A 15,624-nucleotide genomic window follows, 5' to 3' on the forward strand; every position below is an offset into this window, starting at 1 on the left:
TCTCTGAGAGTTCTGAATCTTTAATTTATTGCCTTGTTCAAAGTAAATTGAGGACTTCCCTGGTGGCTCAGTGGTTGAGAGTCCGCCTGCCGATGCAGGGGACACGGTTTTGTGCCCCGGTCCGGGAAGATCCCACGTGCCGCGGAGCGGCTGGGCCCGTGAGCCGTGGCCGCTGAGCCTGCGCGTCCGGAGCTTGTGCTCCACAACGGGAGAGGCCACAACAGTGAGCGGCCTGCGTTCCGGAAAAAAAAAAAAAAAAAAGAATCACTTTGCTCTCATCCCCCTGGCAAGAGGTAGGGATGATGAGAAATGTCATTTTTACTCCAGGCAGCCTTAAGCCTAGCTAAAAGTTGGGGATTCTATTAGAGAAAGGGCAAACAGACGTTGTGGCTTATACCCAAGCAGGGACAGTTAGGTACTTTGATTTTCTTTCTTGGGAACTTGAGCTGGATAGAAAATTGGCCACTTTATTGCGGGAAGGAAGGTGAGAACATGCACCAGCCTGAAGATAACCCCACTCCCAGCTGACGTTTCCTAGAGCTCCTTGGGAGTTTGAAAGACTTTCATGTTCCAGGCACCTTAAGGTCAGCGGTACCAACTATTAACTAATAGCTTCTTGGGGACCGGCCTGAGGTGCTTTCCAGGACTGAGATTCTGCTTTTCAATATTTCGAAGTGCAGCATGGAATAAACATCCTTGGTTACTTGAGGTAATCTCTGCCCCCCGACAATGGGTCGTGGAGGCGCAGTACAGGGGAAGCGGCGTGGTGGGGTGAACATCCTTGGAACGCGGGCGCCTTCCCTCCGAGGGAGCACAGCAGCCAGGGAGGAATCCTGGGTGGGTAGTGGGGCGCCGCCCTCTGCCAGTTACAGTTGGCGGGGAGTGAATTTCCCTCTCGAGGCGGGGTTTGGCGCGGCCGAACACATCCTCCGGGGTCGGAGCCCAGAGTACACACTGAGGAAGGGGCGGCCCCTGGAGCGTCCAGGAAAGAGCTCTCCGAGGGGCCGAGCGCTCCTATAGACGCAGCACGGCCCCGCGCCATCGCAGAGATGCAGGGCCGGGGGGAGAGGCGGCCCCGCGGGGTCCTCTGGGAAGCGTCCTCCGGTGACGCGCGCCGCGCCCTGCGGAGGATTCTGGGAGTTGTAGTTCATTAGCGAGTTCGGGCTGGCGCGACTCGGCCCGGCCGGCTCATAGATGCCTTTGTCGCTAGCCGGGCCTTCACAGCGTTGTTCGCGAGGTCGAGCTTGGGCTCCAGGATGGCTGAGCGCGTGTCCTTCGGAGTCTGAGTGGCCGGAAGGAGAGCGGTGGAGGGCCTCCGGGTGGAGGACACCGGGCTGCCCAGCTATAGGGTCGCGCGCGTGTTCCCGGGCCTCGGGGTGGACTAGAGCTGTGGACCCCCGGCCCCTAGTGCGTTCGTCGCGCCATTCTCCCACGGTCGTCACTTGCGCCGGCGGGGAGGAAGTCGCCATGGAGCCTAAGGGCAGAGGTGAGAATTTCAGAGGGATGCCGCCTGCTGGAGAGAAAAAAGGAGAAAGGCTGCCCTCTGGCTGGGGCAAGCTCTGGAAGGATAAGCATCACGTCTTCTCTGGGAGAGAGCCCATTCCTACCAGTTGGTCTCACGTTGGGGTTTAAAGGGAGCCCGCTACCTCCATTGCCCTGCTGGTCTTTAGGATGATGTATACCTCCTTTGCGCAACCCCCCCCCCCAAATCACCAGATCTGACAATTTGGCTTTTGATAATGACTTTCTTTTGTTCTCACAGGAACCTCGTAAGGCGGTTATGGAGGAAGGAGACTATCAAATAGACCCATTTGGCAGATGGGGAAAGTGAGGATTCGAGAAGTCACAGGATTTGTTTAGAGTACTTGGATTTTTTTCCCCACAGGCCCATTGCTTTTCTGAGAAAGCCAGTTTTGTATCTGAAAAGCCAATGTTCAAAAAGAATTTAACTAGTCTTTCATCCTGTGAGCCTGGAATAGAACAGGAGTGACTCATTGAGGCACGGATTGACACACTGAGACTTTGAGATTATTTTGACTACACTCAGCAGATGAGAAATGGAAATATGTATTTAAGTGTCCAGGATCTCGTAGCAGAGTTCTACTGGAGTTTAAGGGCAGAGGAGTATAGGAGGAACCTGAGGCAGCCATGGTCATGACTGTCTTGTATAAGAGACGTTGTGGGATTGTCCCTTGGTTCCCTGTGTTGACTTTCCTTAGGTGACAAGTAGTTGTGTGTGGCAGTTTCTGTGAGTGTACTGCAAGCAAGAGTAATCACTGGGGCTCCTATGTCCACTTGTAGGGTTACTTTCTGAGAATTCAGACCTTCCCCACGCTGGAAACCCAAAAGAAAATGGCCTGACCACTGTGGTGCTGACCCCTGCATACCAGGTGGGTTTAAATTTCTTCTCTTTTTTTTCTGTTCTCAGAACATGAATATGGTTTCTAGCATTGTTATGGACTTGCTCAGCCGTGGTCCCTAGACCACTGGCTTCATCCTAATAAAATGATGAGCTGTGAACCTGATAGTAAATGCTCCTCACATGGACAGAACCTTCCCTCCTGGCGTCACTTCTCTATCCACTTAGTGCTAGATGCACACTTACAAGCTCTTCAGTGCTGTAATTGGCCTCCTGGCGAGATGCAAAGGAATAAAAGCCAGTTGCCTCTGCCTTGTGAAGTTTACTGAGGAAATAAGATATAGATAAGTAAAATAGTTAAACAGCAAGAAGAAATATGTATATGTATATTTTAGTAGAGAAATTACTAGTACAGACAAGTCATAAAAGACCTTAGAAGAGGTTTTCCATCCTCTAGAGTATTTGGGGGTAAAATGCTAGGATAAAAGCTGCATTTTGAAAGACAAGAGAGAGTAGGTAGTTGGAAAATAGAATATAGGAATATTCCAAGAGAGAGAACAGCTTTGGCAAAAGTCTCCAAGTGATGAGAGAGTCAGAGGTCTTCGGGGAGAATGTGTGTCACTGTGGAGTGAGCTGGAGTGTGATGAGGGAAGTGTAGGCGTGTTGTAGCCAGACCACAGGAAAACTCCACGCAGGATCTTATTCCAAAGGCAGATGAGGCCCCACGAAAGTGTTTAGAGGCCCAGCAAGACGAAACATGCCGTGAATGATTGGAGAGAGAAGATTAGTCAAGATACTTCTGTAGGGTCTGGCCTAGGATACTGGGGGAATGGCAGACCCCGTGGTAAAGGCATTGGGGCTGCCTGTCAACCTCAGACCTGCCTCACAGCAGCATCCAGGTGCTGACAGTCCGTGCAAAACGCTAGGAAGCAACACCAGTATTGCTTCTGATCTGAATGGGTAGATCTCTCTCAGAGGGAAGAGGAGAGAGTCAGTAGCCTCTGCTGGACAGTGGGCGATTGGTCTACCTGTGCCCTCCAGCCCCCCACATACTCGCACTGAGCAGCAGCTCCTTAAATGAGTTTGATGGCTGAGGTGTTCTCAGAACTAAAGTCTGAAAGGAACTGCTAGGTAGTCTGTTACTGCTGCATTGTTTGTAAAGAAAAGAGACTGTACAGATTTCATGGCTTGTGTTGAACGCTCCTGAGGCATGTGGCCTTAAGGGACCATAACTTAAATAAAAAGGGAAGTGATTTCATAGTTCAAGTATTAGAAGAAGATTTAAATTATTTTGAGCAGGGGATTTTCAAAGTAGGTAGTTCTCTTAACTTTATGTCATTATGGGAATTATTTTACCAGTTGGTTTTGGAGGATATGTATACATATATGCGTGTGTGTGTATACATATAACATGTATATATGTATATACATATATATTCAGAGGCTATGGCAAAAGTGGTGTTTCAAAGAAAGCCATGACTGGTTCATTTGCTTGCATCCCAGGGACTGGCATGTTTCAATGTGACTCCATTACATTGAAGTTGTAGAGAAAAAATTTGTCATAGAGTTAGAAAAACTATTAGACATTTGTTTTATCAGCAGTAAACAGTTTCAGCTCTAGATTCAAAGGAGCATTACCCACCCTGCTCACTCTCCCTACATTTTAGTAGACGATCTAAACTTTGTGCCTGTCATCTAGGTCAAGGTAAGGTAAAGTAAACACTCCTGTAATGTTTTCAATGTTTGATACACTTCTGTTCCCCTCCCACCTCTGTTCCCAGGCACACTTTTATAGAACACCCCATTTAAGCTTAATTCTTGTTTCTATTAATTCTTGTTCAAGTGTTTCACCTTCTTTTAATTCTTTGACCAATATTCACAGTGTTCCTGCTCTGTGCCAAAGACTAGGGCTGCTTCACTGAGCAAAATTAAACCTGGCCTCTACTCTCTTGGAGGTTAGCTTCTAATGGGACAGACAGACATTAATCACAAAGTCCCCTTGCTGCGTGCATAACCCAAGAGGAGGGAAGGAACATGGTGCTACCACCCAGAGAGTCAGGGAAGGCTTCCCTGAGGAGGTAACCCCTGAGCTGAGATCCGAAGTGTGAGTAGGATTAAAATAGCTGAAAGGATGGGGCAAGGGGGGAGCATTCAGGGACAGAAAGCAGTGTGTGTAAAGGGGCAGACGGGAGGGAGTGTGACATACATTTCAGGCAGCCAAAGGGCAGCCGGCAGCTGGAGCGCAGAGGATGCAGGGGGAGCAGTGTATGATGGGGTAGAGAGGAGATGGTGGAGGCGGGGGGCGGGGAGAGTGGTCAGACTGACTGGGGAGAAATGGCAGGAATGCTTTCGGAACGCTGATAATTTGGGCTTGAAATACTGTTTTACAAATCTATGTACTGTGACGTGTAGCAAACATCTTAATTTTTAGAAACTATATTGGACTGGTTTTATTCTCAAAGGAAAACGAGAGAGAAAAATAATTCATATTTCTTGACTCTCTTGTATTTTAAAACCATACCATAAAGAAAATACTTAATTCATCATTCTATTTTCTCCACTTTCCCATATCTAAATAGTAAGGATTTCTGTAGTTCTATAATTTAACTTTTCACCACGTAAACTAGTAACTTGGTACCTTCAGATTTTACCCCGCAGGTGTTCTCTCCCACTTGCAGGTTACATGTGATTCTGATGCGTGGAGGTAAGGAGCGAGTCGGTGGCTCCAAATACACCAGAGAATCTTAGTATTGGAAGGGATGGTAGAGGTCGTTTTGTCTAACCTTCCTGTCCTTCCTGTCTTTCTCCTCTTATGCCGTCTGTTTGAGTCCTGCCCAGAGGCTTCTGGAAGGATGTCCCTTGGTGAGCACTTGATGTGTTCGGTTTTTCAGGAGTCGATGATCAGGGACATGGCTGAGGCTCTCACCCAGTGGGGGCAGCTGAACACTCCTCAAGGAGATGTGCCTGAGAAGCATAGGAATCTGGTCTTGCTGGGTAAGCATCACCCCGGCCCCCACCCAGTGTGGGAATTTACCCAGTGTGGTACCTTTGCTTCCTCAGTTCCTAGGAGCTCTGACGTTCTTAGATTCAAAGAAGGTCTGATGCAGGCAATTTCTTCTTTTTGTTTCTGGATATAAGTTTAAACCTTCTAGAGTCCGAAGTGGACACCTTTATATCGTAATTGCCTAGGCGGTAGCGTCCTTCCCTACTCCCTGACCAAGGATGTTGAGACAAAGTTCTAATAAAAACACCTCTTAACAGATGGGTGCTTATTCTTTTAATAGGGAGAGGTAAAAACAAGTGATTCAATTACTCTGAACTCAAATAGACCCCATATCAATCTTCCTACCTTCTTCTGAGCGCTGTTGGGGGAGAAATCCAGAACCGACCTTTCTCTCTCTTATACTGACTGTCTTTTCTAACGACCAAGGAGCTAACACTGAGCTCTTTACCAGACTCCTTTTTCTTTCCCCACGAACAGGGCTTCCAATTTCCAAGCCTGATGTAATCTCTCAGTTAGAGTGTGGGGAGGAGCTGGAGAGAGAAGTCTCAAAAGCAACTAGTCCAGGTGAGTGATTTTTGGAAACAGTGAACGTAAAACCCAGATGGTCAGTGGGAAAAACATCTTTGCAATGCTTGTGGAGGAGCCTTTCCAGATTTTGCTAGACCCATGGAAAGCTTGAAGTGAAGTGCCTTTCTCTTGGGCCATACTCCAGCTCTGTGGATGCTGATCTGTTATAGAGTCATAATTTTACTTTTTAGAAAGTCAGTACTTTCCACTCTTTCAAACCAATTCTTTTTCCCAAATAAGGTGAAATGAAATCAACATTTTAATGTTTGTTAATAATTTGTTTGGGTACAAGGCTCTAAACCAGGTTTTTTCATATATGTTATTTTATCTCTGCAGGATAACGTGACTTTTTGTCTCAGAACAATGACTATAAATTGATCTCTGAGTCATCCCTTGCCTTCTTCTCTAAGTGGAGGTAGCATAGCATAGTGGTTAAGAGTGCAGACTTTGGAACCACTCTTCCTGGGTTCAAAGCCAATCTGAACTACTTACTAGCTCTGTGAGCTTTAACAGATTAATTATTCTTTCTGTGACTCAAATTCCCCAACTGTAAGATGCGGGTAATGATAGCACTTAACTCATAGGGTTGTTGTGAGGATCAAATGAAATAATCCAAGGGAATGCTTAGAACAGTACCTGGCTGTATGCTAAGCAAATGATAGCTAATGATTAATTCCTGCTAACTTTTCTTTTGAAAGATGTCATGGACTTGAGCCTATCACTTTTGTCAAACTGGTACTGCAATAGACTACCAGCTAATTATACTTTCTTTAGCTTTTAATTATACTTTCTTATCCTTGTCTAATTAAGCAGCATAATACTGCCAGATTTCCCACAGTGAGTTGTTTACTCTGCCAGTTCTGTATTCTCTACCTGCCTTCAAGACCAACCTGCCTAGGCATTTTATCTTCTCTGTTCAACTTGAACCCTTAACACGAGACAGGCAAGTCTCTGACTATCCTCCTCTAACCATGCGTTTTCTGCAAATGTTTGGGGCTTCAATTCTTCCACTCCCCTTAGCTAAAAGTCCATTTGCCTTTAAGCTGTTTCTACCTATTTATCCTTAAAATCCTAGCCACTTCCTTGATTATGATACGTTATTGAGAACGTTACATTGTATTGATTTATTTCATGTAGAGTCATGGTTGGAATGGATATTAATGACCATTTAAGCCTAGAATATTTAAACATTTCTAGCAGTGCAGGTTTTTCCCCCAAACTCTTCCTAAGAAGCCTGGAATTTGGGGACAGGTGCCCTGACAGGTTGGGGACCAATCTGAGCATGTGGGGATTTGACCTTCCCCTCCCCACACACTACTTATTTTTTTTTAAAGGTTGGTTCTGTTTTGCTGTTTCCAATTTCTTCAGTGTGGTGCGATCAGAGATGATCAGTTGCTTTTTAATTACTAATTGAATTTCTAGATTTGGACTACCTTGAATGCTAGCTTCTAGGATTTGTGTCTCTCCTTGGGACAGTGGAACCAACAGAGATTTTTGTGTAAGAGGTATGCCTTTAAAAGGTTAGTCTGCTAGCAGTGATTGGGACATATTGGAACAAGAAAAGATTGGTGATAAGATCAGCTAATGATGGACATTCTCAGGGCATGATGCTCTGGTGAGGTGGTGACAGTGGGCAATCCATGGGAGACCATCGTTTTCTGATCCCAGTCCAATCTCCACCAGACCCTGTTTCTTATCTGCTATTTCCCCCATCACCTCTGTTTAGTCTTCTTCTGTTATTCTTTCTCATTTCCTCCCCTTCTGGATACAGGAATGTGGAGCACTGCTTTGCCCAGTCATTTTTCTTTTCTCATGCTCTCTCAAGGTTGCAGGGCTATTTTTGAGAATTTACAAGTTCCTCTGTTCCCTGTAAGCATTTTTTGTTTGTTTCATTATTTTCCTACCACAGCAGTTGTTTTTCTCTCAGTGTAGGAAATGATACATTGTATTTTTGTTTCTTTCAGACTGGGATACAGGACTGGAATGCAAGGAGCTAACTCCAGAGCAGGACATTTCTGAAGAAGAATCAGCCCCTGTTAACACCGGGGTGTTAATAGAGAGATATCCAAAGGAAAGTTCCAGTGAATGTGAGGATTCTTTAGAGAGTCAGCAGGAAAACCATGAGAAACATTTAATACAAGAGGTTGTCCCTCAGAAGAAACCTTCTGGGGAGAGAAGTTACCAGCGTGATGGATTTGGAAGAAATTTTAGTCGGAGGACATTACTTGTTCAGCAACAAGGAGAGCGACGACACAATTGTGATTCATTTAAAAAGAACTTGAAACAAAATTCAGATCTAATGAAACATGAGAAAATTTGTGCAGAAAAGAAGCCTTGGAAGTGTAATGAGTGTGAAAAGGCCTTTAGTTACTACTCAGCTTTTGTCTTACATCAGAGAATTCACACAGGAGAAAAACCCTACGAATGTAATGAATGTGGTAAAGCCTTTAGTCAGAGCATACACCTTACTCTACACCAGAGAATTCATACGGGAGAGAAACCTTACAAATGTCACGAATGTGGAAAAGCCTTCAGTCACCGCTCAGCCCTTATTCGGCATCATATAATCCATACTGGGGAGAAACCCTATGAATGCAATGCATGTGGGAAGGCCTTTAATCAGAGTTCATACCTCACTCAACATCAGCGAATTCATACTGGAGAGAAACCTTATGAGTGTAATGAATGTGGGAAGGCCTTCAGCCAAAGCACATTCCTTACCCAGCATCAGGTCATTCACACTGGAGAAAAACCCTATAAGTGTAATGAATGTAGGAAAGCTTTTAGTGATCGTTCAGGCCTTATTCAGCACCAGAGAACTCATACTGGGGAGAGGCCTTATGAGTGTAATGAATGTGGGAAAGCCTTTGGCTACTGTTCAGCCCTGACTCAACACCAGAGAACTCACACTGGGGAGAAACCCTACAAATGCAATGACTGTGCCAAAGCCTTCAGTGACCGCTCAGCCCTTATTCGTCATCAGAGAACACACACTGGAGAGAAACCTTACAAGTGTAAGGATTGTGGAAAAGCTTTCAGCCAGAGCTCATCTCTTACAAAGCATCAGAAAACTCACACTGGAGAAAAACCTTATAAGTGTAAGGAATGTGGAAAAGCTTTCAGCCAGAGTTCATCCCTTTCTCAACATCAGAAAACTCATTCTGGAGGGAAAACCAAGGAATATGGAAAAGCCTTTAGTGAGCATTCAGCCTTTGGCCAGCAAAAGAGAATTCATACTGGATAAAGGTCCTGTACATGTGGTATGTTCAGAACATATTTATTGAACAATTACTATACATGCTGTGAGGACTACAAAGAAATTTAAGACTGTGTTACAAAAAAAGATTGAATTGAGAAGTCATTGTTGATATGGGACATAGCTTATTTAGAGTGTGAAAGAAGGGTTTTACATTTTTTAACGTAACAGAGGATGTTGTGTATTTCCCTGGGGAGAGAGGAAAATTATTTCCAACACCCTAATGTGTATGTAAGCTACCAAATCCTTGCGAGGGAAATAGGGTGTGCCATGATGGAAAGAGGCCATCTTGGCTGGGGTAGGTGGTCTCATAATGCGAAGGAGATGAAGTTTTGAAGGGATAAATGGTCCTTTTAGGCAAATTGCAAGGGTGGAAATAAGAGGTTGGCAGTTCACAATGAACCTGTACGGGGTTGAGAGTGGTGGTGGAAGGGACATTGTCCTTAGTCTTAAATACCAGAGCACTTAGGAGGTGGATAGAAAGATAACTACTCAAATGAGTACCAAGAACCAGGAAAAATATCAGTCAGGCTCGTTAGTTGGTCACAAAGTTTCCATCTTGAAGTCAAGGAATATTGGCCTGGCAAGTCCACTTCTGCACTTTTGGTCTTTTAGACCATGTTCATTGAGAAGTTACCTACTAAGAATCACATTAACTCCAAGGGTCAAGACTGACAACCTAGAAAGGGAGATTACAGAAGGGACCTCTGATGCTTTCAATCTGTTTTAAGCTGAGTTACCTGAAAATGTGCATATTTATAAAAATTTGCCTCAGTTGTATGCAGTTTGTACCCTAGGCTTTTTCATACCATCGTTTAATATACCTGTAGACCTGAACTGACACTGCATATTAGGTTGTAAACAACTTGAAAACACTAGAAATACTTTTCATCATTTTACTCTTAAATAGAGGCAGGTGACATCTTTATATTTGTTTTTTTCACTGAAACTTTGAAGATTATTTTTGCAAACATTTTGAGTACTGTGTTTTTAGTGGTTACAAGTATGACTGTGATGTCTTAGTGTGCATTTCTTTCAGTTTATCCTGCTTTCTGTGCTTCTTGAGGCTGTAGGTGTGTGTCTTTTGCCAGATTTGAGGGATTCTCCACCACCATTTCTTTGAATACATTTTCAGCCTCCACCCCCACCCCTTCTAACAAATGTTAGATCTTTAGTCTCACAGGTTCCTGAGACTCTGTTTACTTACTTTTTGGTACGTTTTTATCTTAGTCTGCATGGGTTACCATAGCAAAGTGCCATAGCTTGGGTGACTCAAACAACGGAGATTAATTTCTCACAGTTTTGGAGGCTGGAAGTCCAAGATCAAGGTATCGGCCTTGGTCTCTGATGAGGGCTCTCTTCCTGGCTTGCAGATGGCTGCCTTCTTGCTGTGTCCTCACATGGCCTTTTCTTGGTGCCTGAGCATGGAAGGAGAGAAAGAAAGCACTTGCTCTCTTCCTCTTGTAAAACCACCAGTCCTGTCCGATTAGGAGTCCAGCCTTATGACCTCATGTAGCCTTAATTTACTCTGAAAAACCCTATCTCCAAATACAGTCTCATTGGAAGTTAGCACTTCAACATAGGAATTTTGGTGGGATACAATTCAGTCCATAGCATTTCCGTCCCTGGTCCCCCAAATTCATGTTCTCACGTGCAAAATACATCCACTCCCTCCCAACAACCCCCAAAGTCTTAACTTATTGCAGCATCAACTCTAAAGTCAAGTTCAAAGTCTCATCTAAATATCACATAAATGAGATACGGATGAGACTTGAAGTATCATTCATCCTGAGGCAAAATTCATGTCCAGCTGTGAACCTGTGACCCCAGATAGGTGATGTGCTTCCAAAATTCGATTGTGGGACAGCATAAGATAGACATTCTTACTCCAAAAGGGAGAAATAGGAAAGAAGGAAGGGGTGATGGATCCCAAGCAAGCCCAAAACCTAGCAAAGCAAACTCCATGAGATCTTCAGGTGAGGATAAACCTCGAAGGTGTCCCACCTTCGAGACCTGCTCATGCAGCCATCCTGCTGCCAAGCTCTGCTGGGCAGCCCTGCCTCCAAACTGTGGCTGGAGGCTGTCTGGCCTGTTGAAACCAAGGTGATGTCCCCACCCTTTGAAACTGAGGAGGCAGCCTCAAGATCTCTGAGTGGACTTCAGAGTCATTCTTCCCTTTCTTGAAGCACGGCGCACGTTTGCAGCTGAATAAGCTCTATTGGCTGGCCCTATAGGATCTAAGAAGTCCAACAGCCTTCCTTCATTTGTCTGGTTTTTCTATCCCCTTTAGTCCCAGCTGGCTGTGTTTCTGCTGGTATAGTCCCATTTCTGTCCCTGGCTTCTGCTGAGATGGCTGATTAAATCTACGAGTCACACCCATGATCTCTTTATCAAATGGTTACTCAGCCTCGCCCTTAGTATTCTCTTCAGAACAAGTTTTCTCATGTTTTGCAACATGGATAGAACCTCCAAGTCCTAGTTCCTTTTGGGTTAACAATTCCTTTTTCATTCATCTCTCTCCTCTCGAATATTTTTTTCTTGGCTGGGTTGGGTCTTCGTTGTTACGCACAGGCTTTCTCTAGTTGTGGCGAGTGGGGGCTGTTCTTCGTTGCGGTGCGTGGGCTACTCATTGTGGTGGCTTCTCTTGTTGCTGAGCGTGGACTCTAGATGCGTGGGCTTCAGTAGTTGTGGTGCACGGGCTCAGTAGTTGTGGCACACGGGCTTAGTTGTTCTGCGGCATGTGGGATCTTCCTGGACCAGGGCTCAAACCAGTGTCCCCTGCATTGGCAGGCGGATTCTTAAGCACTGCGCCACCAGGGAAGTCCCTCTCTCGAATTTTGCTCTAATCAGTAAGGAGGACCCAAGCTGTGCCTTCAATACTTGGCTTGGAAATCTCCTCTATTGAACATCCAGTTTCATTGCTCACACGTTCTACATTCCACAGAACACTGGAACACAGTGCAGTGAAGTTCTTTGCCACTTTACAGCAAGGATTGCCTTTCTTCCCGTTTCCAATGATGTGCTCCTCATTTCTGAGGTCTGAGACCTCACCAGAATGGCCTTTACTACCCATATTTCTAAGAGGCACCTCAAAACTCTTCCAGCCTCTATGCGTAACCCAGTTCCAAAGCTACTAACACATTCTTAGGTATTTGTTAGAGCAGCATCCCTTTTCTAGGTACCAAAACCTGTCTTAATCTGTTTGGGTTCCAAACCAAAATACAGGCAGACCTCATTTTATTGTGTTTCATTTTATTTGCGCTTTGCAGGTATTGTGGGATGGTTTTTTGTTTTTTGTTTTACAAATGTAAGGTTTGTGGCAACCTAGTGTTGAGCAACTCTATTGGTGCCATTTTTCCAACAGCATTTGCTCAGTTCGTATCTCTGTCATATTTTGGTAATTCTCTCAATATTTCAAACTTTTTCATTATTATTATATGTGTTATGGTGATCGGTGAACAGTGGTCTTTGATGTTACTAGTATGACTCGCTGAAAGTTAGCATCTTTTAGCAATAAAGTTTTTTTTGTTGTTTTTTGGTATTTTTAAATTAATTTATTTATTTTTGGCTGTGTTGGGTCTTCGTTTCTGTGCGAAGGCTTTCTCTAGTTGTGGCAAGCAGGGGCCACTCTTCATCGCGGTGTGGGGGCTTCTCACTGTCGTGACCTATCTTGTTGCGGAGCACAGGCTCCAGACGCGCAGGCTCAGTAGTTGTGGTTCATGGGCCCAGTTGCTCTGCGGCATGTGGGATCTTCCCAGACCAGGGCTCGAACCCGTGTCCCCTGCATTGGCAGGCAGATTCTCAACCACTGCGCCAACAGGGAAGCCCATGGCAATGAAGTATTTTTAAATCAAGGTACGTACTTGTTTTTTAGACATAATACCATTGCACACTCGATAGACTACAGTGTAAAGATAACTTTTATATGCACTGGGAAACCAAAAACAGTATGTGACTCACTGTTGCGATATTCACTTTATTGTGGCTTTCTGGAACTGAACCCACAATATCTCTGAGGTGTGCCTATACCATAGGCTGGGTGGCTCAAACAGAGATTTAATTCTCACAGCTCTGGAGCTGGGAAGGCTAAGATGATTTGGCTTCAAGGGGCCAGCAGATTTGGTTTCTGGTAGGAGCTCTCTTCCTGGCTTGCAGGTGGCCACCTTCTTGTTGTGTTCTCACAGCCTTCCCTCAGTGCATGGGTGTGGAGAGAGAGAATTCTTTCTCCCTCTTCTTAGAAGTCTACCAGTCTTATCACATTAAGACCCCATACTTATAACCTCATTTAACCTAATTACCTTCTAAAAGCTCCATCTCTAAATACAGTCATATTGGGGGTTAGGGCTTCAACATATAAATTCGGGGGACACAGTTCAGTCCATAGCAATGTTCTCTTTGTTGTTCAGATTGCGTACTTTCTATTGTTCTGTCTTCAAGCTCACTGGTTCCACTGTCCCTTCCATTCTACTATTTGAGCCCCTTATTGGGTTTTACGTCAGTTATTGTATTTTTCACTTGCATTTGATCCTCTAGTATTTCTCTGCTGAGACTTCTATTTTTTAAGTTTGTGTCAGGTGTGTTTGTAATTGCTCACCGAGGCATTGTTATAATGACTGTTTTAAAATCCTTGTCAGGTAATTCTCACATCTGTGCCATGTCAGTGTTGGCATCTGTGGATCATCTCCCTCGGGTTGAGATTTTCCTGGTTCTTTGTGTGATGAGTGATTTTCCATTGAAATCTGGACATTTTGAGTATTATGAGGCTCTGACTCTGTTTGGAGCTTCTGTCTGGGCAGCCTCCCTCTGACACTGCTCTGGTGGAAAGGGTTGGGGGGGACACTGCCTTATGATTATAAGTTGGTATTGGAAGTCCCAGTCTATCATTGGCCTCTGTTGACACGTGGGACAGGGATCCTCAGTATTGCTGGGCTGGGGGTGGGGAGGAGTTCCAGCTCCCCACGTGGCCTCCACTGACACCACACCAGTAAGGAAGGGGAGAGACGTCTTGTCCCTGGGTAGGGTTGGAAGCCTGGTCTCCCCAGAGGGTCCCCAGTGACACTGCTGGGGTGGGATGGGGGAGGGGTTGGCTTTGACAATCCTGTCCCGCACTTGACCTTCTCTGACACCACTCAGGGTGGGGATGGGGCATTGAGGAGCCTCATTACAGCCTGTGAGGGTGGATCTGTAGGCTCCCCACTTGGCTTTTGTTGGTTGTGGATAAGAGCACAGTGTTTTTCCATGGTCTCTGGCCGGAGTAGGGTGATTCTTGTCTAAAAGTTTTCTGTCTTGCTAAGCTGCTCTTTTCCTAGTCCTTTGGCTAGAAAGAGCAGACTTTTCTTGGGTTTTTTTTTTTTTTTGGTCTGTGTTTGTTGTTGTTTCTGGATTGCCTGCTTCTTCAGAACCCAGTCTGGGACAAATGAAGCAAAAAGAAAACCCAAGGAGCCCTGTGTTGTTCTTCAGGTCCAGAGGTCCCCAGCCTGTCTGTATTCTCTCCACCTTTCAGAATCTTATGTTTTTTTCTATAGAACGTGCAGGGGTTTTAGCTATACTTAGAGAAATAGGGTAAGTCACCACTCCATCTTTCCCATGACATCCTCCATCTGACACTGAAATGGCAGGTCATGTTGCATCAAAGGTTTGTACCTTACACCGGGCATTTGTAACCAAGTAAGGACCAAGAGGAATGCTCACTTGTTCCCCAAAGATACATTGCCTAGTTGGAAGGTAGAAACTATCAGGCTGCAAGCGTCATCTAGCTTTGAGGGAACTATAGTTTTTAAGTTGAGGAAATACCAGCATTTAATTGTAGTTTACAAATTCAAGAAGGAAGGATAGATATGACTAAGAATATAAACTATGAGGTTAAACATTTTTATTTGTATCTTTGCTCCAAGAACATGTGAGAACCACTGGAGAATTAGATTCAGAATTTTGTGGTTTTTTCCTATTATGTATTATCTATGTGTGGATATCACAGAGAACCAACAAAATAAAGAAGGAAAATAATTGGGATTTGGGACAAATCACATCACCCTTTAAAATCTGTTTCCTCATTTATATATATTTTAAAATGTCATACCTCCTTGAGAGTGGCTAGATTAGGTAGATAATGGGTGCAGAGGTGATTTGTAAGCTATCAAGTGCTGTATGACTATTAGGTATTGGTATAGCTGTTTATATGACCTGTCCATCATGTAACCTTTATGATGGTGTAGCCCAATAAAATGATGATGAATATAACATGTGTCTTTTAATTTTTTATTTTAAAAAAGTTTTTTTAATGAACAGTAGTAAAATCTGCATCTTTTGAGATGATTGTATGGTTAATGTGGTAAATTACATTGATAAATTTCCTAATGTTAAAGAACACTTGCATTCCTGGGATTTACACAGCTTAATGATTTTCCCTACCCTTGGAAGAGTTTGCGCTCCTTGAAT

The 15,624-nt window shown here is 44.5% G+C and overlaps 1 protein-coding gene across 1 annotated transcript; it reads left to right on the plus strand.

The window, feature by feature from the left end:
* Positions 1 to 1,265: 1,265 nt before the first annotated feature.
* On the plus strand, positions 1,266 to 15,400 carry ZNF892 (zinc finger protein 892). Its single transcript, XM_082642473.1, has 5 exons — positions 1,266 to 1,486; positions 2,302 to 2,390; positions 5,251 to 5,353; positions 5,841 to 5,927; positions 7,895 to 15,400. Exons 1-5 carry the CDS (start codon positions 1,468 to 1,470, stop codon positions 9,172 to 9,174), a joined length of 1,578 nt encoding a protein of 525 aa, XP_082498599.1. The 5' UTR covers positions 1,266 to 1,467; the 3' UTR covers positions 9,175 to 15,400.
* Positions 15,401 to 15,624: the final 224 nt, after the last annotated feature.

Source organism: Mesoplodon mirus (assembly GCF_964341445.2).
Source record: "Mesoplodon mirus genome assembly, chromosome: 14".
In the NCBI taxonomy this organism is placed as follows: Eukaryota; Metazoa; Chordata; class Mammalia; order Artiodactyla; family Ziphiidae; genus Mesoplodon; species Mesoplodon mirus.

What these genes read in the sequence shown, in the direction of transcription:
- ZNF892 (XM_082642473.1), top strand. An exon ending in TAGGAATCTGGTCTTGCTGG is followed by an intron (nt 5,354 to 5,840) that starts GTAAGCATCACC and finishes CCCCACGAACAG; the next exon opens with GGCTTCCAATTTCCAAGCCT. An exon ending in CTCAAAAGCAACTAGTCCAG is followed by an intron (nt 5,928 to 7,894) that starts GTGAGTGATTTT and finishes TGTTTCTTTCAG; the next exon opens with ACTGGGATACAGGACTGGAA.